We start from the raw sequence: 27,770 nt of genomic DNA on the forward strand, positions 1-27,770 counted from the left end.
CCTAGCATTTTCTTCACATTACTGCGACAAATTGAGATGGTTATGAACCTCAAATTTTATAACCACCTTTAGTACAGGATATAGGACCGCCATAGCAACTACAATGACCAGTAAATTTGCTTGTTTAGTTAATTAAGAACACCTCTTTAAGTCTTAATTTGGATACATTTGAAATATGCTTAACAAGTCCTGTAAAGTTTTTGACATGTCCATTGCTTTTTTGTACCATGATTTTGTACACTAAAGTGATGGCTAAAATGGAGCAAATTATGTAAAACAAGAGTTACACGGAGTGCGAAAACAGTCAGTTGATTTTAATTATGAATAACTTCTTTAATAACCTAGATCTGATAATTAGGTAAACTTGCTCAATTTATGATTGATTAAATTATATGACCAATTTAAACATCCACAATCAAAAATATATGAAAAGAAAAACAAGTTAAAGATAGAGAGATTGCACTAGGATTTTAGAGAGGAAACCCCAATTGATAAAATACGTCAACTATTATGGGAAAAACCTCGTGGACTGTTTAGTCCAAAGTAAACCGATCCACTATATTTGAAACAAAGTATACTGAACTTTGACTCTAACTCACACCCTATCGTTTTACACCACACGAACCGCTGATGATTCTTTGACTTTACCACTTCCCATCCAACAGCAACTTGACCTCAGGCTTACACTTGATATTTGTAAAAGAGTAGCAGGTAGATTAGATAACACTCCTCGAATGTTCCAACCCTTTCAAAGTGTGACTGCGTTTACTTCCTTTCTTTAAGATCTGAAAGCGATTGTATAAGAATTAAATCCTGCTGATCATTCGGAATATCCGAATCTTCAATATAGCTCCAATTCCGATGAGATAGAGAACACTACAACTAAATCACTCATGAATATATATGTGTGCTCTCAAAAATAAATTCAGAATAATACGATTTGATTTTCTGAATTTTTTTCTCTCTAAAGGCTTTCTCAAAATATAGAATTGATTTTCCCTAAAGCCGTGAATCAACCAATGTATATGACATGGTTTATATAGAGTTTTGAAAGTCCTAATCCCTTAGAAAATATGATAAATTTCGTGCATAGAACTTAGAAGGAAGTTATGATAAAAAAAGGAAACATCAAAAGAAGGAAACTTGGAAACCTGATGCATCAGGACTTCTTGAACCGGTTTAGCCATCTTGAACTGGTTCAAGATGGACAGTAAAAAATCCCACGAATTCTTGAACTTGTTCAAGATGGCTAATCTTGAAACTTAGGCATTTTAACTTGTTCCGAACCTTTCAAAATCCTTCCTAAATGTTCTTATTACCTCTCAAACTTCTTAGCGCATTGTTCTCATTATCTTTGAGTGTAGTATCTCATGAACACTTGACTTTCTTCAAATCCACATCCGTTCTTCAACCTTTGAACTGAAAAATTACAACTCGATCAGACTTATTTTAACAATGAAATAAGCCAATTACAAAATATATATCTCACAAATTAGGAGTCCAAAATTTAGTGTTCAATAGTGTTTACAAGATTAGCTGTTAGAATTAATCAACTTATGTCTGCTGATGTGAAAAGTTCCCATTTGATGTGGGGACTCAAGAGGGTAAAAGAGGTGGTAAAGGTGGAAATCATATATAATCACAGAAAAATGTTCTTCCAAAAAAAAAAAAAATTCCCCCTTTCAAAAATGATGGACTAGTTGGTCAATATAATTTTGTTAAGATAATGCTCAAAGCAATCCTATTCAAACTTTTTTAAAAAAATCTCTTATGATGTTTCTACATAAGAGATTCTAATCTCCAATTTCCTTGTGGATATGGTTACCAAAAGGTTCCCAAAACCTTTGGGTCGGATTCTTTGCAGAAAAAGTACTACATATGCAAGCATTGAAAATGAAATTTCTCCCAAGAAACTAAACAAAAAATGAAGAGTTGTCAGTTACTGATTTTAACACAAATAAGTGGATATATATAGTCCAGCTCTTGCACAAGTGGCTGTGCTGGTTGATTGGCTCTAATAGAACATCATCTTCATAAGTAGAAGAATAAAAAAATAGTCAACATAATCACTAATGGCAAGAATAAAAGTGCCATGAAATACAAGGACTAATCACCTTATAATAAACTTGTTGCTCATACGAACACAGAATGTGGGAGCTTGTTTAAAAGTACATTAGAAAGATTGTACCAAACTAATCTAAGATGTTCACCTAGTAAAATTCCTATTAAGCAGAAATATTGTCAAGGCTGAAATGAAAGCTCTTCTTGATCATGGGAAATCTATTTTCTATAAGAAAGGCAAACAGAGTCATCACTGAATGTATATGATTCATAGGTGTTAGTGGACATTTCGACTGCTAAATTGCTAGTTCCATGGAAGCTCTGGTTAGGAAATTCCTGAGATTGTTCAAAAGAGCACTATAATTTCAGAACCTTGTGCACAAGCAAAAGGCTGTGGCTTATTTGGTTCAGAGATTAAGCACTATAAAGTCCATTTCTTAACTCCTTATTATCAAATATTAGTCACCAAATCCAGCAGCATGAATTTTCGTCTGTGTTTTTCATAGTAATCATTGTACAGTCTCATTTTAACAAAATAGTATGTAAGAGTTTGGATTTGTCTCAACCATTTCTCTTGCTTAGGTTCTACCAATTATGGGCACTTTCTTAGTAGAACACAACAAATGGTTACTCTAACTCAACTGTATGTCCATATCAGGGAGACTAGTACACTATTTTAGCCCACAATTTGATGGGTAGTGTGGAACCTGATAAATACTGTACACCACGCCCCAACTCTACGGATCCAACTCTTTGTAGGGTATTTTGGTAATTTTTGCATTTGTTATGTTGCCCTAGCGCGAGGGTACGTATTTATTTATTCTGAACTCTCTGTATCCGCTACTGTTTTTGATCATCATAGTGAAAATCTCTGCAACCCTTGGATGTAGCCATAATTTTGGGTAAACCAAGTAAAATTTGTGTATTCTTGTTGTGTGTGTTTGATTTATTTCTTATGTTTTCTGTTTGATTTCGCAACACAATTGACTGATTTGATTAGACATGTTTGCTTTGAATTATCTTCCAAATTCACACTTCAAGGGTTTATAGTTGCTCATGTATGTGCACCCACACATGTATTGAGATGAAGGGGAAGAAAGAGATTTCACAATAAGCATAGGAAAGATTGAAAGGACTGGTTTTGGATTAACAAATAGCCAATCAATGCTGAGTGCTTAAGTTTTTTTTAAGCTCTTATTATAAAGGAATACATAAGAAGTTCATAACCATAACATACACAGTAATGCAACCACAAGACATGACTTCATTTTAGACTTTGAGAAGGTAAGCATCGATATCTATAGCGACAGTAACTAAAAGTTAATATATTTTTTTGGAGTTGGAACATCTTCATTCAGTTTCTCGTAATCTATAGTAAATTTCGCCACACTTTTCTTATCCTCGACCACAACCTGTAAAGTGACCTTATAGCTCTTATAGTGCTTCATGACATCTCTTTCAATGGCTACTACTGAAAGCACTTTGTTTTCCTCATCTATTTTGAGCTTCTCCTTATAAGTCTCCACCTTTGTAATACCCCTAATTTTAAAATGATAGTCTCAGCATTCTTATTATTGTTTTCTTGCATTTTTAGTTGATTATTTGATTATTTGTGTATTTGCCTATTTGCTTAATTGTTAAGTGGTTATTTTATTTATATTAATTGTTTAATTGTGTATTTATTTTAATTAATTGTTTAATTGTTTATTTATTTTAGTTAATTGTTAATTGTTTATTTATTTTCTAATTAAGTGATTAATGGTTGTTTTGGTTTATTTGTTTTAATTACATATATGCTTAGTGGACTTATTTTGTTTGTAATTTATATGTCGTATAGGTTAGGGTTTTTCTTTTATGAAATTTGGGGTTAGCCAAAGTAGTTCTCCATCTCTGAATATAATTTGACTTAGGTTTAAGACTTAGGTTTAAGTGTGGCCTATAAATATATGTATTAAGTTTGCCTAGGGTTTTAGAACCCTATTCACGATAGTGGAGGCATAGAGAGGACAGAGGAAGGTTAACAGTAGTCGGCATTCGTCGGAAACACTTAGGAAGATGACGTTGAAAGGTTTCAAATCAAAACCTAAAGGCAAGTTTTATATCTATCTCCCTCCCTTTGACATATGTTCTTTACATGCCTAAAGCAATTCCAGGAGTAAATAAACGTAAAATTTATTGTTTATGTATGTTAGAATTTCATTAAAATTGCATGTGTTTAAACGAATTTTTATGTGCTTGATTTTAAGCTTTCTGCATGAATACTCGTATTATTTGATGTTAATTAATGCATAAAGGAGTTGGATTATTTTTCTGAATAACTCTGGGACTTAATTAAGACCATTAGAGACCTTAACATAGAAGAACGGAATCATCGAAAGTTGCCGGAGATGAAGCAAAAGACGCGTAGTAGGCAAAGAGGCGGCTCCTTTAGCAAAGAGTAAGTTCTTTGATAAAAGAGCAGGCTCTTTGATTTGAAAGAGAAGGCTCTCTGATAAAAGAGCAGGCTCTTTGATTTAAAAGAGAAGGCTCTTTGATTTGAAGAAGAAGGCTCTTTGATAAAAGAGAAGGCTCTTTGATTTGAAAGAGAATGCTCTTTGATAAAAGAGACGCTCTTTGATTTGAAAGAGAAGGCTCTTTGATGGAAAGAGGCGGCTCTTTCCCTATGTGATAAATTTTGACGAATTTGGCCACAGTGCTTGGATTTTGGAGTTCCAGAGTGAATTAAGAACGTCTAAAAAGGATTAAAATGATTTCTAGGTTATATATTAATCTCTCTGAATGTGTAATAATGTATAATGAACCACATGGTTTTAATAGATTGAACAGTATATAATTCTTAATTAAAGTTGTATACTGTTTGGATTTGGATGTTTTAAATTGTTGGTTCATATTTTAGCAATGTTTCGTAAATGGTTACACAGTTTAATTATGTATTATGGGCAGTAAATAAGCATGTTAATTAATATATTTTTATTATGCTTATCATGGATTAATGGATGGTTATATCTCTTATCTGCGTTTTCAATTGTTGAAATCCTGTATCAATGGCTTAAGATAAGTGTGTTAAGTTACATATTCTTATTATACTTATTATAGACTAGTTGATATCTATTTTATTTGTATTATCAACTACTGGATATATGGATTGTATGTACCGGTATCGGACGGTGGCATATTAAGTATGTATTTGGATCAAAATGCTAATACCTACCTATTTTGAAATAGGGGATGGATTAACTACATAAGTTAAGTCCTGCCTATATTTGTGTCAGGTCACTAAATAGCTGAATGACACACTTAGTTTTAATGGATTTTAAATATATTGTTATGGTACCACGATATGAGCCTGAGTCTCAGAGTCGATAGTTAGGGAGTGTATATGTTTTGGGATACATAACTGACTATGATAGTTTAATGTGTACCCTGCTAGGCCTAGGTACTCATGCCCACTTCAGGTGCATTTTGCATGATGCCTACGAGTCAAGTTGAGACGAACTTGTAGTTCAGTGAGAGTCCTGTAGTGTGAATATATATATATATATCTACGGACTATTTAGTTATTGTTGAACTATTTAGGATGTACATATGTATCGGGTCTCTGCTTAGATTATAGTAGTATAGAACTTGCACGTGGGTCTGGCCCATTCTTATTTTTCAGGTATCGGGCGTTTCTAGTCTTAGAGTTTGTTCGAGCTGAGTAGGGACGATTACTCATTCTTCCGATTATGTAGGGCTTCTCGCCATGGTTTAGCTTTAGATGTTTTTCAGTTATTTGCATTTTCATTTGGAACTTTTATTAAGGGTCCACTAGAGATGGATTCCCGAGTTATTAATTATGGAGGTTTTGATTACCGGATTTTAATTATATAGTTTAAGGACTTATTATTTAAAATTCTTTTCAGCATATTTATTTATTTCTTTCTTAATTCTTTTGTATTCTGTGTTTGTTAAATATTAATTATTTGATATTCCCTTGGGTTTGGGCTTGGGCCTGATCAACCCATGTCTCGGAGTCGAGGGGTATCACAATCTTTCTTCCTACATTGGCACAAAAAGCAAAATAATTTGAGAAATTCCACAAATAATATTTTGTATATTTTCGTTTTGTAACAAAAATTAAAAAAAAAAAAAATAGAACTTTTACGAAAAAATTAAGTTGAACCTTATAGGGTTAGTATTGGTTGCCTTACCTGTAACATAAGTCTAGACTCTAGTAGAGCCTTCAATTCTGTTCGGGAAAATCAACTCCCTCCAACCTACTCAACGGTCGGTTATTGTTGAGAGTTAAATCCCTCTTTCATCACATATAACAGAAACATCATTACATCACATCAATACAAGCATATATGTAGATAACAATTACACACACCCATGCACAACACAATATTTTACATGGTTCATCCAACTCTAGGGTTATGTCCATAGGAGAGAGAGATTTAACTATTATAAATCAAGGAAGAAAATATACAACCACATGTCAAAACCTCACTCACTCACTTCTCATCTCTTTTAAGACTATATATATACACTCAGGAATTACACACACTCTCTCCTCTCCTCACAACACTCACCCTTAAACCTCTTACATCTTTCTTTCTTCTCTCTCTCTCTAAACCTCTTACACCCATCTTTATTTATAAAGTCTTCAAACTCAATTTCTTGTTGGACAAATATTCCTTAACTTGCTTATAATGAGTTACTATAATGATCAAAACTTTAAAATAGAAACATAATGGGATACAATTTACACTAATAATTTCAACCTTCTAAAACGAAAAAGGAAACTAATTTTCTGCACACGAATTTTAAGTCACAAATTCAACAATCTCCACCTTGGCTCAAAATTCTATCTCACGTACTTCTCCATAGCTCCACCTCGAACAAGGATCTCTTCATACCTCCACCTCAAGCTCTTCATAGCTCCACCTTAACTGAACATTTCTCCACCTTAAATAAAGCACTATGATGAACTTGAAAAACACTCTAACAATCTCTACTTTTTCTCAGATTCATCATTCTACATTCTTCTTCTATCTTCTCTGTAATACCCCTAGTTTCAAAAGGATATAATTGGCAATTAATTAATTTATTTTATTGTATTTTAGTTGTTTGTGTGTGCTTAAGTATTTTTAGTAAATTGTTTAAGGGTTTTTAAATTACAATTTTGACTATTTGCTTGATTGTTTAAATGTTTAATTGGTTAATTGAATTGTTTATTTTAATTGAATTTTATGCTTAGGTGGCATTTGAATGTGTAATTAAATGTGTTATTTTATTTATTTATCTTTAAAACAAGGTTTGGCTTGGATAGGATTAACGGACTGTTTGAGTAATGTAAATGGGTACAGTTTTTACCCATGGAAGTATATACATGTATATATGGGTATATATGTATATAGGGTAGTTTTAATTATTGGTATTTATTAATAATTAAACTGGTATTGTTTATCATAATTTAATTTATGTTATAATTTTAGGGTTACGTGTATATTCTCACGTATTTAGTCGACTTGGATTATAACTTTTGTGGTTGTTCTTTTCCTTCTAGGATTTAAATTAGAATTGGGGTTTTAGTTTTTTAAACCTATAAATATATCATTAGACGTCGGCTTAGGGTTAGGAATCAATAAAACTTCATTCACAAACACTCGTTCACAAACAGAAAGTTATAGAGAGAAAACAGATAGAGAGATTTTATGGAACACAGAGGGATTTGCCGTCAGGGTTCGGCTGCGGATTAAAGGATGGACCTAGGAGAAGAGAAGGTGGAATAATAGGAGATTGACAGTGAATTGGACGTCGTCGGAAAATCTAGGAAGATGGCGACAAGGTTTTTATTCAAAAACTATAGAGGCAAGTTCTTTTCTTCCTCTCTCCCTTTGGCCTGTGTTCTATGCATACCTAGAGGATCTCTAGGATGTTAAATGAATATTAATTAAACTTTTCATGATTAATATATGTTAATTTGATCGTCTGTTTGGGCTGAATTTTGTTTGAAACAATTCTTACAATTGGGTTCTTCGTTGACTGTTTTAAGCATATAAATTGTTGTTGTTTTAAAACGCTATAATAGTTCTTACTATGGTAAACTAAGGACTGGGGGTTGTCATTGGATATACATTAGACAATTAGGACTAGTTTAAGGAAGAACAGAGGGGTAGGAAAGGGCCGGAGACGAGGCAGAAGGTCGGAAACGGAGAAGGAAGCAAACGGGGCTCTCAAAGAAGGAGAGAGCCGGTTCCAAGAAGTTGGGAGCTGGCTCCCCCCTTTATAGAGCTGGCTCCAAGGGCTAGGGAGCCGGTTCTAACTGGTCTAGAGCCTGCTCTATTTATTTGAGAGCAGGCTCCCTTGGTTATGTTTCGTTTGGTTGCATTCTAGAGCTATTCGAGCACTGTTTGGGCTGGGTTTGGAATTCTGAATTGTTTCAGGGACTTGACTAACAATTTTAAAAGTAATTTCAAAGGATTTTAGGCTCTCAAATTGCATAAGTTAGCCCATTATAGGAATGGAATGAACAGTGTGAAATTTAGACAATTCACATGCTGTTAACGGTTGGAAGGGAAGTAATTGCTCAGTTTTTAAGTGGGTGATTTAAGGAATTTTAACATGATTTAAATCTTGTTTTAAATACACGTTAAGGTCATTTACTTGATAAATTTGATCTGTGCACACTTTGGAGTATAGTTGCTGAATTAATAAACTAGTTTCTGCAATTTCATGAAACAAGGATTTGAATTAATTGCTGAAATAATATTCATTATTCTGCAATTACTTGGACTATGGATTTGGATTTTAATTGCTTGACTATTAAACTGTTTATGCAATTACTTGGATTAAATGCTTGGATTTTAATTGCTGGATTATTAAATTGTTTATGCAATACTTGGATTATGGATTTGGATTTTTATTGCTGGACTATTAAACTATTTTAGCAATTACAGGGATGGTATTTTGGGATTATAGTTGATGGGCTGTTTCAATTCTGTTTTATCAACTATTTGGATTATGTGGATTTATGTGATGTACTGATTGAGTTGTTGCATCATTTACAGATCATATGCATGGTATGCACCGGTATGGGACGGTGGTATACGGAGGGACGGATTAGATCAAAATGCTAATTCCAACCCATTCATACATACGGAATTGATTAACTAAAATAGTTAAATCATACATGGATGAATGTCCTATCAACTAAAACAATTGAACGACATAACGGATGGTTGTTTATATTTCTGTATTAGGAAGGATATGGATTTAATTAAAACATTTAAATCCTAATTATATGTCGTGTCTAAACGAAGAATAGTTGATTGGCACGACATTGTATTTGGATGGAGGTTATATATGTATTTATGATACCGCGATATAAGCTTGAGTCTTAGGATTATTGGTTAGGGTGCGTATATGCAATGGATACGTAGCTGGCTATAGTAGGTTGAGGTGTACCCTGTTAGGTCTAGGTACTCATGCCCACCTTTGGGTGCGTTTTCGCATGTTGCCTTCTATTCAGGTTGAGACCCCTACTGTAACTCAGTGAATGTCCTTTAGTGTGGATATATATATTTTATGGACTATATAGATATGCTTGAGACATTTATGATGTATCTGCATATCGGGTCTCTATTTGGATTGTAGTTAGGATAGAACTTGTTCGTGGGTCTGATCCACTATTATTTTTTCAGGTATCGGACAGTTGCAGGTTTTAGAGCTTGTTCATGCTGAGTAGAAACGGTCACTCATTCTTCCGACGACGTAGGAGTTTCTTCGGGATTTAGCATTGGAGTTCTTCAGTTATTGATTTCAATGTTGCAGTTTATTAGGGGTCCACCAGATGGATTCCCGAGTTATATTAGAAATGGAGAATTTAGATGTATCAGAATAATTCTTTATTAATAAAATTTTATTCTGAGGTTTTGGTATTTGGATTATCATTCTAGTTTCTTTTCAGCAATTTATTTATTCCTATTTTCTTAATTGTATTCTGTGTTTGTTTATTGCTAATTGGTTTGATATCCTCGGGTAATCGGGCGTGGGCCTGGCCAACCCACATCCGAAAATCTAGGGTTATCACATTCTTTATCCATCTCATTGGTGTTCGATCAATTGCTCACGCATGGTAACCCACTAATATTCAACTCATCTTTATCAATTATTTTTCTGGATCAAAGTAACAAACCTCTCATCTTCATTCTTCATATTCCCCTTTACTCTTTACCGGGCTTAAATTAAACTCCTTCACTCTTCACACCCCATGCCCCATCTTGAGAACTAGCACCATTCTTGGCTTGTCCTCAAAACTTGTTCCTCTTGGGCTTCATCTCTACCACCTTTTGCCTCATCTTGAAAAACGAGCATCATTCGGCTTGTCCCAAGACTTGTTCCTTATGAGCTTCACACCATCACCTTATTCATACCTTTGTGTCATCATCAACTCTGATTAAATCTCCATAGCACCTCACGATCATCTTCTGCTCTTACAAACTTTGCAGCAATCTTCTTTTATTGATCTTCAGGACGAATCACAGGCTCTGACCAACCATCGGCTCTGATACTGGTTGTTGGGGATAATTAACTCCCTCTAACCCACTTAACGGTCGGCTGTTGTTGAGAGTTAAATCCCCCTTTCATCACACACAGCGGAAGCATCATCACATCACATCAATATAAGCATTTATAGAGATAACAATCACACACACCCACGCATAATAAAATATTTTACATAGTTTACCTAACTCTAGGGTTATGTCTATGGGAGAAAGAGATTTAACTATTATGAATCAAGGAAGAAAATATACAACTGCACGTCAAAACCCCACTCACTCACTCCTCATCTCTTTTGAGACCATATGTATACACTCAGAAATTACACATACTCTCCCATCTCTTCCCCCTACAACTTTCTCTCTTCTCTCTCTCTCTCTAAATCTCTTACACCCATCTCTATTTATACCCATCTCTATTTATAGAGTCTTCAAACCTAATTTTTTGTTGGACAAATATTCCTTAACTTGCCTACAAGGAGTTACCATAATGATCAAAACTCTAAAATAGAAACATATATAATGGGATACAATTTACTCTAATAATTTCAACCTTCTAAAACGAAAAAGGAAACTAATTTTCTGCACATGAATTTTGAGCCACAAATTCAACAACTTCCCCACTCACCTCATGTAGCTCCACTTTTGGTATTCTTTCAGCACACGCGTCTGGCATACTATGTGCTTTACCTTTTGAAGACATGGAAAAAAATTTTAGCATTAGACTTGTTGATCTCCGCTTCAGCCTCTATCTGTCCAACGAGAGCTATAGCAATTGTTTTAGCAATACACTCACAAATCCAAAAAAAATTGAAGACACTATAGTGAAAATGGCCTTGCCAATGACTTTCATATAAAGTACGTTACAACAGTATAAGTTAATATGTGTTAGCTAGGTAGTTAAGAAGGGCTCATCATGTAATTCTGTAGATTTTGGTTCCCGATTAGTCTCAATGTCAGCCGAAAAGTAAGAAATTGAAAAGATAAATTAAAATAAATAAATAAATAAAAATTGAAGCTTAACAGAAAAAAACGACGAATAAGGTGTTAATTGCCACTGATGTTGTTTAAGCATGGCTTATGAGCTCAAGTACCATATGAATCTTCTTATAGCTACTGATGTGAATTCTTTCCTTTTGATGTGGGGACTCGAAAGGATCCAAAGAAGTGGAAAAGATGGGAATCATAATATTAGAAGATAATGTTCAAAGTCCTCATTTCAAACCTCCATTACATGTAATTTGGTGTTTTGCAACAAAACTTTTTGTCACTAAACGCGAACAATTTGTTGAAAAAACCTTTTAGCAATAAAAAAATTTTGTGGCAAGGTCGTCCCTATAAGCTCGTCACAAAAGGTTTTATGCTACAAAAACTTTTGTCCCAAAAAGGATCTTCTTTTGTGACAAGAAAATCATTTGTCAATTGTTGCAAAAGATATGACAATTAGCAACAAATAATTTGTCCCTATTTTTGCAAAAATTTGTTACTTAATACAACTCCATTCCAAGGACTTTTGTTGCTAAATATAGAATAATTTGCAGCAAAACTAATTTTATCTCTAAATATATGACAATTTGCAACAAAAAATAGATTGTTTCTAAACCTGAAACTATTTGCAACAAAATTAAATTTGTCACTAAAAGATACAGCAATTGCAACAAAAGCATATTTGTCACCTTATATACCACAATTTGCAACAAAACTAGCTTAGTCACAAACATTAAAAGTCATGATTTATTTAATATTAAAGATATAGTTGTATGTTCTTAATATAACTCAAAGTTAAAAACTTTGAATAAATAAAATAGGAAAGTCAATAGACTTCACTTTGAGAACATTTCAAATTAAGTCTACATATGTGCCGCTAAAAAAAAGGATATTGCTAACAATAAGCAATTTTGTAGCACAAAGTATACATTTGCTTTCACCTGGAGAAATCTCTGCAAAGTGTAATATTTCTAAACACAATCTTGTGGCCACATATAAAATTGAGGGTTGTACTAGAGAGTAATTGTACAGATCATCGAGGGAAATGAGGTTGAAACCGAAAGTTAACGAGTCATCTTAATGGAAACCCAACCTAATTGACTGGAGATCCCAAGATATAGGTTCAAAGGGACAACAGAAATTCTGAATGACTCACCAGATGCACTAGGAAGATATAAATTTTCTGCCCATTTCTATAATGAGACAGTGTTACCTACAACGAAGATTAGGATAAGTTACGCTTTTAATGACTCTTATACCTTGAAAATTCAAGTGGGGTATGGTAGGATACTCTTAATAAGAAGTCACATATATATATGTGAAGTGGGGCCACTTTATGAGAACTATAAAGGCTAAGTTTTCTAGTGCATTCATGAATACCAAGAGTTGTTCAGGGCAAAATGAACACAACAATGAGAACAAACTCTGTGAGGAAAGATACTGTGTGTTTGCTATTGTCTTGGTTTACACAAACGGCTAAACAGTTCAAGACATCACGTTCACTGGTTAGCCAGTAAATCTGATAGTAATACACTAGGGAAATCTGATAGCCCTATCCTGATGCAGTAACTTTCCGTCTATACTCTTTCTAGTGTCTGCATAATCATTTTCTACATTTAAGCAGCCAATTTCCATTCATATGGGGAATTGTTAGAATATGTGAATGAAACTTGCCTGCACGTGCATATGGCTTTGGTTATCTGTCTATCACGTTAGACTATAACGTGAATGTCAGTGATTGCAATGTGAATATATTAAATAAAGAATTTTTGTACAGTGGTATTGGGTTAATGTATTTTTAATTGGAAATTCGACCATTCTGTAACGCGACCAGAGCTTTTGCGAAGTGGTGTGTAATCCATCAACCATTGACTTCTGGTTATTCACGGCAAGAGGTTCCGGAACACAAGACGTGACTGTTGGAATGAACTAATCTGGGAAGTTACGATGAATGGTTGTATTAGTTGGGTGAAGAGACACACCCAAATCAAGAGACGCCATATTGTCTATAAATACTTACCACATATGCCATTTACAAAATGTTCAATTCTTTAATCTCTTCTTCCCCTCTTTAGATTTGAACCAAACACGTACATGTGGGTTTAAGCCATGGTCAAGTGGTCTGAGCCATTTAGGCCCAAAATCAATTTCATTGAGCCATATTAAATTTGATCCGAGCCATTTGGTTCGGATTGCACCCAATTCATTTTTTATATAATATAAATGCATTTTTGAGTCAGAGATAGTATTACACAGAGGAGGTTCGTCGTATCCATGAGTTTGTAGTGCTGCTACTAGTGGATGTAGATCATTGTATTCTGAGAGGTAGACGCCACTGAGTCCGTTAGCATCATAGCGGGGCGAATCTGTCTTAAGAATATAGTATCCAATATTAGCCTCGGTTCAAGTTCTTTATTTTAATTATTATTTTATTGCTTTAATTTGCATGTTTAAATTAAATATCTAATTATATATTTAATTAATTATTTTAGCATATTATAAATATCTTATGATATATTACTATAAGGCTAATTATATCTTAAATGTCATTTGAAGCATATATTTTTACAGCACGTATCACAACCACTCTCGTTATAAAAGGTTTACATCATAACCATTATCACAACCACCCTTATTATAGAAGGATTAAATCATAACCATTAATATAGGCGAAGTAGTTAGGATTTGAGAAAGTGACATTGATATCTTTAGCCAAATTAACCAATAAGTCACTATATTTTTTGTGGAACTGGAACATCTTCGCTTAGATTCTCATAATCTATATATAGTAAATTTCGCAATGGCTGAGTCGCGTTTCTCAAAAAACTGTATGGTGATATTATAGTTCTTGTAGTGCTCGAGGACAATATATAGGCGTAGTAGTTAGGATTTGAGAAAGTGACATTGATATCTTTAGCCAAATTAACCAAAAAGTCAATATATTTCTGTGGAACTGGAACATCTTCGCTTAGATTCTCATAATCTATATATAGTAAATTTCGCAATGGCTGACTTGGCCTTCTCAAAAAACTGTATGGTGATATTATAGTTCTTGTACTGCTCGAAGACATGTCCTTCCACTGCGCGCCTTCAACGACAGTGTTTTGTTCCCTTGTACATTACCACAAAAAGAAAATTAAACCAATAATGCAGAAAAAAATAAACAAATGAAGGGAAAATTTTAATTTGTGTTTTTTAATTGGTAGTTCAATGTTATTTATACTCTTAGCATTTTGGAATCATTATTCAATCAAATTGTTTGCCAATCACCAGTGAGCAGTGGAATTTATTCTATATATCTATAAATAAAATTAAAAAAAACATCCATTGTAGTCCAATCTCTCTGTGAAAACCTTAGCAATTAATGTTACCACAGACAAACCAGGAACAAATCAAGAAAATTGAAAAAAAAGTAAATACACACCACACAAAGAACATAAAAAATATTTACAAAAAATAAAAAATAAAAAAAAAATTAAATAAATAAATTAAGTGGTTCAACTTAAACTCTACGTCCACAATAAAGATCCGAGCAAAGATTCATCTTTCCCTCTCTAAATTTCAGCTTTCAATGTTCTTACTACAATCCAAATCCTTAACGGGTTGGGCTACAAGAGAGTCCTAAAATTAGGTCCATTTTTCTGGTCATGAAACAAAATTCGGGCTACAAATTCACAATTTGTATATTTAAAAAAAGAGTAATTATAGCGAGTCTCAGAGTCAGACACATCTAACTAGTTTTATATGAATAAGTGTTGATGTCATTATGACATAGCGATATTAATGACATCATCATGACATCAGTTCTTACTCATGTAAAAATACAGCCGATTATTGGACTCCAAATGACTATACTTAAAAAATTAAAAATCAATAAAATAAAATAAAAACACCCTGTCATGCTTGATTTTGTAACAAATTAATTAAGAACTTGTGGACATGAATTGAACCTAGAGGGTTAGTGTAGGTTTCCATAAATACCTGCAACATAAGTCCAGGTTCTGATGGAGCTTTCACTCCCACCAATCACCTTCATGTAACTCCACTTTTGGAATTCTTTCAGCACAAGCGTTTGACATAGTGTGCGCTTTACCTCCAAAGATATGGAACATTTCCTCAGCACTAGATTTATTGATCTCTACTTCAGCTTCCAACTTACCAACAAGAGACATGGCAATTGTTTTTTTTAAAAAAAAAGGCACACACAAACCAAGCTAACAAAAACACAAAAAAAAATAGTATGCACTTGTTAAAGAATATAGGCCTTGCCGAGCTATCATGGTAATTCTACAGTCTTTCTTTCGAGAAATTATTAGATGATCTAAATTATTGACACTTGATTTTCCAATCCAATTCACACTCTAAAAAAAAAAAAACACTTTTTGAGCAATAATTTTGATAGGACTGAGCCACCAAACGACAACTCTATCTAGAAAAATTAAAGCTCATTTGCATCAATATCTTTGCTTTAAATTGCAGGCATGGGATGATTCATCTCAATTTATTTCACCATTTAATCATTGAACTAGACAGTGTTAGTGGTTCACATACACATATCCCTTCTCTTGAATTATTAAAAGCCTACCTGGTGTTTGGTTGTGGTCCGTAAGAATTCCTTTCAAAATCCCATTATGTGCTATCCACATTATATCTATGGCTTTAAATTTGTTGTTATGAACCTATCCATATTATATGGTTGCTACACAATCTTTTATACTCATTCATTGAGGCCTAACATTTTCTTTGTTGACACTGTTGTTGGATAACTCAGATTTGGGTGTAGAAATAATTTATGTGATACACTAATATTATATTCTTCATTTCGTTATAAGTAGTACAGATCATAGTGGGAGAAAGGGAATTAGACTATGGACAACGGAAGCTATGAAATGTTCACAAGGAACAAGAACAATTTTAAATATACCAAGTTGAAAAAATTAGTAAGGAATTCTTATATATAATTAATAAATTGTATGATTATTTTCTGCCTTTGCAGTACATATATTTATAATAAATAAGCAACTTGATTACTAAAAAATTTAAAAGCTTAAAAGGAAACTAATCCTAAGAAAATAAAAAACACAAGGAATTAACCTCATGCTATAAGGAAATTAAAAGTATAAGAAAATTACCTATAATAAAACTCTCCCTTAAAAATTATAAAAATAAAGTTAATAATAAAACCTAATTAATAAAAATTATTAAACCTGTCCTACATCAACTACCGGCCTCCCTTGTGGGGTTTTCTTGTTATAAATTTTCAAATGTGGATTTGATAAATTTTCAAATGTTTTTTTTTTTTTTCTTAGAGCAAATATATCGGTCTCACAACAAACGTACCATTCAAATTAGGAGTGCGATTTGAAAGCCAAACCTCAAAAACTTACCTCCCGATCCTTGTAAACGATGTTATGCCCATGAGGGCTTGAAATGTTAAATTTGATTTGTGGGTTCTTCATGTAATAAATCTTTAAGTATTGATTTGATTTGTTGTTTTGGTTGATATATTTTATTTTTTGATTGTGTTGGTCGATTAAAATTCATTTTAATCTCATTTTATGATATCCCCACAAAGGGGAAATGATTATTATTTGCTATTGTTTTATGGTAGATTAACTGGTTACATGTGAGAAACAAAGAAACATAATTTTTTTCTCTAATGCTTTGTTCATGCGTCCTGATTGATATACTTGTTGGAATTGATTTCCCTCTCATTTAAACATGGGAGCTGTTATTGGCATTCCAATTTTATCTTTGACACTCCATGATAAAGTTTAATCACTAAAATATTATTCCCCTCCAAATTCTACCGGCCTTTTGAGAGTGAGATTGAATGGGTGCAAATTTATAAAGTGGAGCACTCAAATATAAAAGTGGAGTGCAAATAACAACTCGTTCAAAAATAACCTCGATTCATGTTTATTTCAAAATATTATTTGACCAATAAATGAAAAATTAAGTTAGATCATTTAATATTTAAACTAAAATGTAATAAATACGAAACTTATGGAAAGTAGGTATGCCCCAGGTGATGCTCCCACTCAAACCATATGTTGGACATTGGGTGGCAATTTGGCCATCAGAGAAAATGTTAGGTCCTATGCAAGGCAACTTAGGACATCACAATCCACACAAATAATAATGCCTCTTTTGAAGCATGGGTCATTCAAATCTTCTAATATGTACTTCACGTAATTTTTTATTTTTCTTTCTTCTAAATCATAGAGTAATGTTACGATAAGGTCACCTCCAGGGCGTAGGGATTCGGGAGCTAAATTCTTGAGGTCTCACTTTTGAACCGTACTCCTGACATGAATGATACGTGTGTTATATGACCGACACACATGCTCTAAAAATAAAAAAAATAAAAAAAAAATAATGTTATGAGGGGGTCTCCAAAATAGTTGTCGTGAGTTCTTCTTCAAATTAGCACAATTTGAGCACAAAAAATTTAAAATTTTTTAATATATTTTTTATTTTTTTTAGTTAATTCGGAATGTCCGGGAAGACACGAATCATTAGGACCCCTCAACAACCTGACTGATCCCTGAGGACCCGGAAGGGCGCTTCCCCACCCAGGTCGGGTAAGTCACTGCAAGGACAGCGAATGCTAGCCACAAAGAACACCCAACAGGACTGGAACCCAAACTTTAGACTTGCTAAATATCAAAGTTCAGTAAACTGCTGGACCATAAAATAATAATAATAATAATAAATAAAAATTAATATTACAGAAGTCACTGAAAGAAATCAAATCTAAATACCATAGGTTGAAGTGTGCATGGGCAAGTCCTGAAAACCAAATTTGGATTACATTAATTGCCTGAAAACCAAATTTGGATTACATTAATTGCCAACACTGGAAGCTTTTTTCAAGCTCTTATTGTAAAAGAAACACTCCATAACCATTACAACCGTAGTATAATACAGAATATCACAAGTCACAACCACACTTATTTATAAAAAAGGTTTACATCATAACCATTAATATAGACATAGTGGCTTAGGATTTGAGAAGGTGAGCATCGACGTCTTTAGCCACATTAACTAGGAATTCAATATATTTCTGTGGAACTGGAACATCTTCACTTAGCCTCTCATAATGTATGGTAAATTTCGCAATGGCCGACTCGCCCTTCTCGTAAACATGCAAGTTGACCGTATAGTTCTTGTACTGCTCCAAGACATGTCCTTCCACTGCCTTTGCCGACATTTTTTTGTTTCCTTCGTCTATTGTCAGCTCCTCCTTATAGGTCTCCTCCTTCCCTTCTGCAATGCCCACAAAAACAAAATCAAACCAATAATGCTGAAAAACAAAAATAAATAAAGGGAAAATTTTAATTTGTGTTTTTAAATTGGTAGTTCAATGTTAATTATACACCCTTTTTTTTCTCCTACCTTTCAAAGAAAAAAAAATTTGTTTGTCACCAGTAATGAGCAGTGGTGTAGTGAAATTTATTCTATGAAAAGAAACATCCATTGTATTCAAATCTCTCTCTGTGAAAATCTTAGAAATTGATGTTACCACAAACAACACGAATCAAGAATAAATCAAGAAATTGAAAGAAAAGTAAACACATATATACCACAGAATACAAAAACCTACGTCTACAGTAAAAATTTTGCAAGAAATTTATTACAAGTTTCAGTTCCAAAGTTCCAAACCCTCCCTCCTACTCTAAACTGCAGCTTTCGGTGTTCTTTCTTACCACACTCCAGCTTTCAGTGTTCTTTCTCATCACACTCCAAACCCTAAATGTATTGTGTTACAGGAGAGTCCTAAAGTTGGGTCCATTTTTCTGATCACGAAATAAAAATTCGGACCACAATTTCACAGCTAAGATTATAAAAAATCTTGTCAAAGCATGATTTTGTAACAAATATATTAAGTAGAAGTTGAGGGCAAAAGTTGAATTGAACCTAGAGGGTTAGTGTTGGTTGCCATATATATATATATATACCTGCAACATAAGTCCAGGTTCGGATGGAGCCTTCGGTTCCCCAATCACCTTCATGTAACTCCACTTTTGGTATTCTTTAAGCACACGCATTTGACATAGTGTGTGCTTTACCTCCAAAGATATGGAACATCTCCTCAGCATTAGACTTGCTGATCTCTACTTCAGCCTCTAACTTACCAACAAGAGCCATAGCAATTGTTTTTTTTAAATAAAAAAAAAAAAATGACTCACTAACCCAACCAAGCACTTAACACTAAAACTAGGACACACTTGTTAAAGAATTGGCCTTACTATTGAGCCTTATATAGAGCTGTCATGATAAATTTATGCTTTTTCTTTGATGAAATTATTAAATTAATGGTTCTGAATTATTGATATTTATGGTCCAATTCAATTGAGACTCACCAATTAAAAAGAGTGAACTCGCAAAAATATATTAGAATATTACAAAAACACTTGAACATTAATTTCGATAGGACTGAGCCACCAAACGACAACTCTACCTATAAAAATTAACGTCTATTTGCATGCATCAATATATTTGCTTTAAATTGCATGCATGGGATGTTCCGTCTGAATTTATTTCACCATGCAATCATTCAACTAAACAGTACGTGTTGCAAGCTGACAGGTAGTGCTAGGTACTGGGCCTACCCTTGAATTATTAGAAGTCTACGTACCCGTTGTTGGTTGTGCTCCATACGAATTCTTTATTTATTTGCTTTCTTAGTTGGTACGTAAATTTCTGTACTGATGGTTGAATCTTTAATCTTCTTTTGAAAAGTAGAGATCTAGGTCTGATACTGCTACGGAAAATTATTATTATTTGCTATTGTTTTTATAGTTTCCAACAACTGGTTTCATGTGAAAAATTAAGAATCAGATTTTTTTCCTCTAATGGTTTGTTCACCATAATTGATATATTTGTTGGAATTAGTTCGCCTGTCAACTAAACATAACCTTGATTCATGTTTATTTCAAAACATAGTTTGACCACGAAATGAAAAGTTCGGTGAGATTATTTAAAATTCGAAGTAAAGATAATAAATACCAAACTTACAGAGGGTAGGTATGCCCCCAGTGATGCTTACAGAGGGTAGGATAAAGTAATGTTAGGATGAGGCAGGCCCCTCATAGTTGTAAGTTGTCATGGGTTCTCCTTCATGCTTTATTCAATAGAAAAGAAAAATTGTTTCACATATATATATATTGTAAAAGAAATACTTCGCAAGTATATATATATATATTACACATGTAGTATGATAGTAGTATCACAACGGCTCTTGTTACAGAAGGATTAGATCATATATAAGTTATAACCATTATATATAGTCCTAGAAGTAATTAATGACACCTCTATTTTATGATTTGAGGAAGTGAGCATCAATATCTTTAGCCAAATTAACTAGGAAGTCCATATATTTATGCGGAATTGGAACATCTTCCTTTAGTTTCTCATAATCTATGGTAAATTTCATAAAGGCTGACTCGTCCTTCTCAAAAACGTGTAAGGTGACCATATAGCTCTTGTACAGCTCCAAGACATGTCCTTCCAATGCCTTTGCCGATAGTGTTTTGTTTCCTTCATCTATTGTCAGCTTCTCCTTCATGGTCTTCTCCTTCCCTTCTACATTGCAACAAAACTAAAATCAAACCAAGATTAATGGTAAAAAAAAAAAAATTAAAAATAAATAAATAAGAGGATCGATCGGTATCTTAGGGTCATTGAGGACAAAAGTTGAATTGAACTAATTAAAGGGTTGGTGGATTATTATTATTATTATTTATTTATTATTTTTTTAAGGGTATGAAAGGGTTAGGGTTAGCATATATACCTAAAATATAAGTCCAGGCTTTGATGGAGCCTTCACTTTTGGTATTTTTCCTGCAGAGGCGTTTGGAATAGAGTGTACTTTGCCTCCAAAAATATGGAACATCTCCTCAGCATTGGACTTGTTGATCTCTACTTCAGCCTCTAAATTACCAACAAGAGCCATCACAAGCACTTCACACACAAAAAAAATATAAGAATTGGTCTTGCCATTGCCCTTTATACGGAGCTGTGATGGTAAATCTACTGTGCATTTCCTTTTTAGATAAAATAATGACAAGCCAAATGGCTTGCTAAGGTGAATTGGAATTACTATTTTATCCAGATTAATTGAAGTCCATGTATATCAATATGTTTGGAGTAAATTGCATGGTATGATTCATCCGAATTTATTTCACCATCCATCAATCGTTGCACTAGAGATGTTACATGTCCCTTCTTCTTCTTTTTTTCGGTAAATACATGTCCCTTCTTTTATTTTTTTTTATTCTTTATTTTTTAAAAAACTTCTTTTAAATGACTACTTTATCTAGAATAATTTTGAAGTCCATATATATCAATATGTTTGGTGTAAATTGCATGGTATGATTCATCCGAATTTATTCCATCATTCATCAATCGTTGCACTAGAGATGTTACATGTCCCTTCGTTTATTGACAATATAATACTGATAGCCTCTGGACACTTTTAATTGTTTAGAGATCTTCTCGTGATTGGTTGTGCTCCATACGATTTCCTTTCAAAATCCCATTTATGACTGCATATATATATACATATATATACATATATATGTTTTTATCCTGATAATATGAAAAATGGCTTTAATTAGATATAGAAGTCTTCCCTAGCTTGTGTGTTTTTCACGTTATATACTACGTATATGATAATTGTTTATTTGATTTTTTTGTTTTGGTTGATATGTTTTATTATAAATTTTGATTTGATTTGTTGGTTTTGTTGATATATTTTATTATAAATTTTGATTGTGTCAATCCAATTAAAAATATATATTTCATTTTATTGCATATCACGCAAAGGGGCCCGTAAGAATTATTATTTTCTATTGTTTTTTATCCTTTTCAACCACTGTTTCATGTTAAAGAGAGAGATTTTTCCTCTGACAATTTATTAACCTAATTGATTGATGTATTTGTTATAATTCTATTCATTTAAACCGCTTGATTAATATTTATTTCAAAATATAATTTGACCACTAAATAGAAAGTTAGGTAACATTATTTAATATCTTAAACAAAATATAATAAGAAAAATTATATAATTTCTAAGTGGCAAGCTGATCAAAATGGTAAAATAATATGAACAAAGTACAAGCCCAAAATGGCAAACAGGCCCAACAGCAGCCCAAAAAAGCTGATCAAATTGGTTGGCCAAGACATTTGCATCCATTGGATACAATTCCACTTCATGAATAAATACGAAACCGACAAGGGCCTTGGCCACAAAATGAAATAATGTTAGGTAAAAAATTTAAGGGTTAATTACAACGATACCATCTGAGATTTGACATAATGATAGCGATATATAAGTTGGGCCATTTTTAAATGATTACATCCCCCTTAGGTTTGATAAAGTTAACAAAGACACCTCAGTGGTCCTAAATTGACATTATTGCTCTTCACACATTTAATTACCAATTTATCCAATACAATAATTTTTTTATTGACCAAAATACCCTACCATAGCCACCACTACAACCACCACCCACTAGTCGTCACCACCGCTACCAGCCTACCACCAATACTGCCCACCCCTTCTTTCTCTCTTTCCACCCACCACTGCAACCTCTGCCACCACAACCAAAACCCATCTTGGCATAGACTTCTGGCTGCCTAATGGTCCCATTGTCAAACAACTTGAACTTAATGATATGGAAATTCTTCAACTGGACACCATGGCCACAGTTGATAGACTAATTTCCACAAATCATTGGTTAATTCCTTCCTCATTACAGCCCTTACAATTCTTTCAATCACAAACATTCATCAAGCAGCTGTATTATCTTCCTGCACCAACAGATGAACATAACACCATTGAGTGGCTTCCATGTCCCTCAGAAGGATACTCATTCACCCTTATTATATCCTATTTCAGCCCTTTATCACCCACATTTGGTTGGAATCATCTCCTATGGTTTAAACACCATATACCAAAGCACAGCTACATATCTTGGCTAGCTATAAGGGGTAGACTTTACACCTTTGACTCCAAATCAATGCTCAACCAACACTATATCAATAGATGTTATCCTTGGATCATTTGTTCTTTAAATGCTCTTACAGCTTACACATTTGGAATTTTATTCAGAGCATTGCAGGTTTTTATATTCTTCCTAATAACTAGCCTAACTTGATACAATGGTGTTCAAACCATTGGAACTCTTCCAAGTTTATGACTCTCAAGCTTTTTTTGACTGATGTTATTTACTTTCTTTGGTAAGAGAGGAATGTTGCAGCCCCTTCTCAACATATAATTTCACAGCTTAAGTCAAGCACAAGGGCAAGACTTGCTACAATTAAGCTAAGAAGAGCCTCAGACTTGAGAATCATTTCAAATGAGCAAGATCCTTTCAATCTCTTTATCCAGCCTGCAACAGCTCATGTGGATATAACTGGTTATTATCTTGATTATTCTAGGCATTTTGTTGAAAGCCTCTGCGTAGGCATTTTGTTGTATGTTTGTTGTGGTATGTTTGATTGTTTATCCCTTGTTGTCCCTATTTGTATTGTGTCTCCCCCAACTTGGGGCTCAATGTACATTATTTCATATTTATACACAAGTTTACCTTTAACCCAAAAAAAAAAAAAAAAAAAAAAAAAAATGGAAGAAGAAGAAGCTAAACCTATCAATTGAAAACATGAAAAATCCACAAAAAATACCAATTGAACAGACACACAGATTTATAGATATATATCTAATTCTCAAACCCCAATCTCATTCACTTGAGAAAATGATGCCTAAACCCGAAACCCAACCTCTCCTAAACCTAACCTATCAATCCTCACCAAACTCGATGACCAGTGGCACAAAGGCGTGCTTTACACCACCATGTCCGAGCTCTGCGTTGAGGACGTCTCGATCGCCATCGCTATTGAAGAGAAGAAGTTGTTGGCCTTGATAAGTCTCGGAGGTTATTTCAACTGATATGGACTGACGAGGATGTGATCGAGCCGTTGCAGGAATCGCGAATAGTGAACCAGAAAATAGTCACCGGAATCCAACTGATTCCTTATTGTTGGCTTGAATTCTAATTTGCCCGGCAACGTCCTCTACCTGAACCCGCACCATCATCTACAACCCATTGTTGCCGCCTCCGTCAGCGGCGTCGCGGTCAGACGGTCTGTGGAGCATAATCACCGGATCGAAAGGAGATCGATCTCTACCGTTCCTCCACTTCATCATGTTTGTTGGGTTTTGTGCGGCTTTGTATTGGTGGGTGGAGAGAGATTGGGGAATTGGGTGTGGCAGCGTAGTAGAGAGAGGTTGGAGAATTGGGTGTGGCAGCGTAGTAGGGGTGGCATCGATGAGGGTGGTGGCAACTAGTGCTCTCTCTTCCCCACTGTTCTTCCATATATATAAGGGTAATAATGTATATAATGTATATATATAAGGGCAATTTTGACGTTTCATGAGTTCTAATATTTTACAATAAAAATGAATTAAATATTAAAAGGGTAATCTTTTCTTTTCAAACATTTTAAGAACTTGTTTGGATCAAAATTATCACAGGGGGTGTCTTTGTCCAAAAAATAACTAAATGGTATATGGCTGTCAATATGTCAAATCTCAAAGGGTGTCGTTGTAATTAACCCAAATTTAAATAAATGAAGTCTAAACCAAAATATAACAAAAAAAAAAAAAAAAAAAAAACTATTATTATTCAATACTTAGAGAGTATAATTAGTCTGGAACTTTTGGCAGAGCGATTACAAGCTGCTAATGAATTAGACTACCATCCTCCCTTGTGGGGTTTTCATCTTCTAGATCTTGAAATGTTGATTTGATTTTTGTTTTGGTTAACTTATTATTATTTGATCGTGTTGGTCAATTAACTTCTTTTTTTCACCTCAATTTACTATATCCCGTAAAGGGAAAATAATTAAAGTTTCTAACTTGTAGTTCATAGGATTATGCATGCTTGTTCATATTTTAATGAAATTGGAATTGACACTTGTGTAATCTATCAAGACCTTCTCATACTATACAAATATTGTGATACCTCTGGATTTCCGAATGCGGGTTGGCCAGGCTCACGCCCGAATGCCTGAGGATATCAAAAACAAATCAGCAATAAACGAACACAAGTATAAAAGAATAAATAAGAAAAAATAAATTGCTAAAAGAAAACTAAAACGATAAAATAATGGAAACCTAAGAATAAATTTCCATTAATTTATAAATCCTTCTAATACAATTAATCCTCCAAAATAATACAACTCGGGAATCCATACTATGTGGACCCTTAGAAAATCCAAACTAAATAAGTAACTAAAATAACTGTCTACAACTGAAAACTGAAACATAAATGAAATTCCTATGTAAAAACGGAAGAGTGAAGTAGACTGATCCCTGCTCAGCACGAATAATCCTCTACACTTGAAGAACACTTGAAAAATAATGGTAGGTCAGGCCCACAAATAAGTTCTACTCTACTACAATCCAAGTAGAGATCCGATACACGTATACATCCTAATCAACTCAATAATAACTAGTAGTCTGTATATATATAAATACACATTACAGGATGCTCACAAGGCTATAGGTCTACCTCAACCTGAATAGTAGGTAACATGCAAATCGCATATAAAGTGGGCATGAGTACCTAGACCTACCAGGGCACACAGATGTCTGTTATATCCAGTTATCCATCCTAGACAATATACGCACCCTAACCATGATCCTGAGACTCAAGCTTATATCATGGCATATATATATATATATATATATATATATATATATATATAATCCATCCTATCCAAACTTAAAATAAATATCTAATATGTCATCCAACTGATTTAGTTGACTTGACATGAAAATATATAGGATTTAGCATTTTAATTAATCCATTCCGTTTTACATAAATAGGTAGGACTTAAAGTTTTTAGTTAATCCGTCCCTAATATGCCACTATCTCATATTGGTGCATATAATGCATATAATCCATAAATGATGCTATAGTTATAATATCACATCAAATAAATTTATACATAACATGATATAAATCATACAGATAATCATTTGCATTTATTTAAGCAAATACAACAATTTAAATAGGATGTAGTTAACTTACATTTCAAGTAATTAACCTACATCTCAGATAAATTATATAAAACTCATAATCATGAATAAAATCATTGAAACATTTATTTCAATTGTTAAAACAATTAAATTAATCAATTCATCCATTTAAACAATTTCATTTGTATTTATTTAAGCAAATATAATAATTTAAATAGCATGTAGTTAACTTACTTCCCAAGTAATTAACCTACATCTCAGATAAAATTAGACAAAGAGTTATAATTGTCATTAAAGATTATATAAACATTTATTTAATTTGTTTAAACAATTAAATTAATCAATCCATCAAATTAAATAACTTAACAACATACAAGTTATTTAACTTCCAAAATATTCATATTCTTAGCATATATATGTATTTTTTGCATTCTGGAACTCTCCCATGTCCAATTAAACCAATTAATGTTATAAAAATTAAATTTAAACAAATCTGGGCAAGAAAAATCAAAAATCCAAGAAGCAACCCAATTGAGTAGGCTCGGTTACAACTGAACAAGCTCAGTTGCAACTGAGTCGGCTCGGTTACCAATTGAGTCAACTTGGTTACCAACTGAGTTGGCTCGATTAGTGTTGAAAGTCGTCTTCTTCGTTTGCAACCTCTGTAAATCCATCCAACCTCCATTGTTAAGGGTCCTAAGCTTCAATCTAAGTCCCATGCACCCATATTAATTTATTTTAGATGTTTTAACATGAAAATATTCAACTTAAACACATAATCATTCATCAAAACCCAATAATCATTCAAAACAAGAATATGAAAATAAAATCATACAACCCTCTGTTTTTATCCGATTAAACAAGTATAATTATTTAGTTTTAATTGCTTAAGTAACCTAAAATCTCCTAGGCATGTATAGAAACATAAATCAAAGGGAGAGAGTAAGAAAAGAACTTACCTCTTAAGTTTTTCGGATCAAAAACCTCAAACTCCTTCTTCTCTAATTTTTCCGTACAACTTGGCTGCCACCGCACTTCTTTGTTGCCCCGTGCTCCCTTCCTTCCTCCTTTGGTTCGGCCTTCTCCTTTGGCCGCACCTCCTCTTTCTCTTTTCCTCAAGTTTTCCTCTC

The 27,770-nt window shown here is 33.5% G+C and overlaps 1 protein-coding gene and 1 pseudogene across 1 annotated transcript; both read right to left on the reverse strand.

Moving 5' to 3' along the window:
* Positions 1 to 3,330: 3,330 nt before the first annotated feature.
* LOC132304623 (major latex protein 149-like) lies at positions 3,331 to 13,592 on the reverse strand (annotated as a pseudogene).
* Positions 13,593 to 14,323: 731 nt separating this feature from the next.
* Positions 14,324 to 19,544, reverse strand: LOC132304624 (MLP-like protein 34). Its single transcript, XM_059802371.1, has 4 exons — positions 18,603 to 19,544; positions 18,128 to 18,201; positions 15,615 to 15,805; positions 14,324 to 14,702 (listed from the first exon to the last, which is right to left on the reverse strand). Exons 1-4 carry the CDS (start codon positions 18,802 to 18,804, stop codon positions 14,324 to 14,326), a joined length of 846 nt encoding a protein of 281 aa, XP_059658354.1. The 5' UTR covers positions 18,805 to 19,544.
* Positions 19,545 to 27,770: the final 8,226 nt, after the last annotated feature.

The sequence above is a fragment of the Cornus florida genome, unplaced genomic scaffold, assembly GCF_030987335.1.
Source record: "Cornus florida cultivar Cherokee Brave unplaced genomic scaffold, ASM3098733v1 CherokeeBrave_3.0.0_Hap2_Chr04, whole genome shotgun sequence".
Lineage (NCBI taxonomy): Eukaryota > Viridiplantae > Streptophyta > Magnoliopsida > Cornales > Cornaceae > Cornus > Cornus florida.

Excerpts from the sequence above, each read along its gene's own strand:
- LOC132304624 (XM_059802371.1), bottom strand. The coding sequence starts at position 18,804 with ATGTCGGCAAAGGCAGTGGAAGGACATGTCTTGGAGCAGTACAAGAAC. Across the intron at positions 15,806-18,127 it reads GGTCCTCAGGGATCAGTCAG|CTTGGTTTGTGTGTGCCTTT; the intron begins GTTGTTGAGGGG and ends TGTTTTTGTTAG. Across the intron at positions 14,703-15,614 it reads GAGTTACATGAAGGTGATTG|GGAACAAAACACTGTCGTTG; the intron begins GTGGGAGTGAAA and ends GTAATGTACAAG.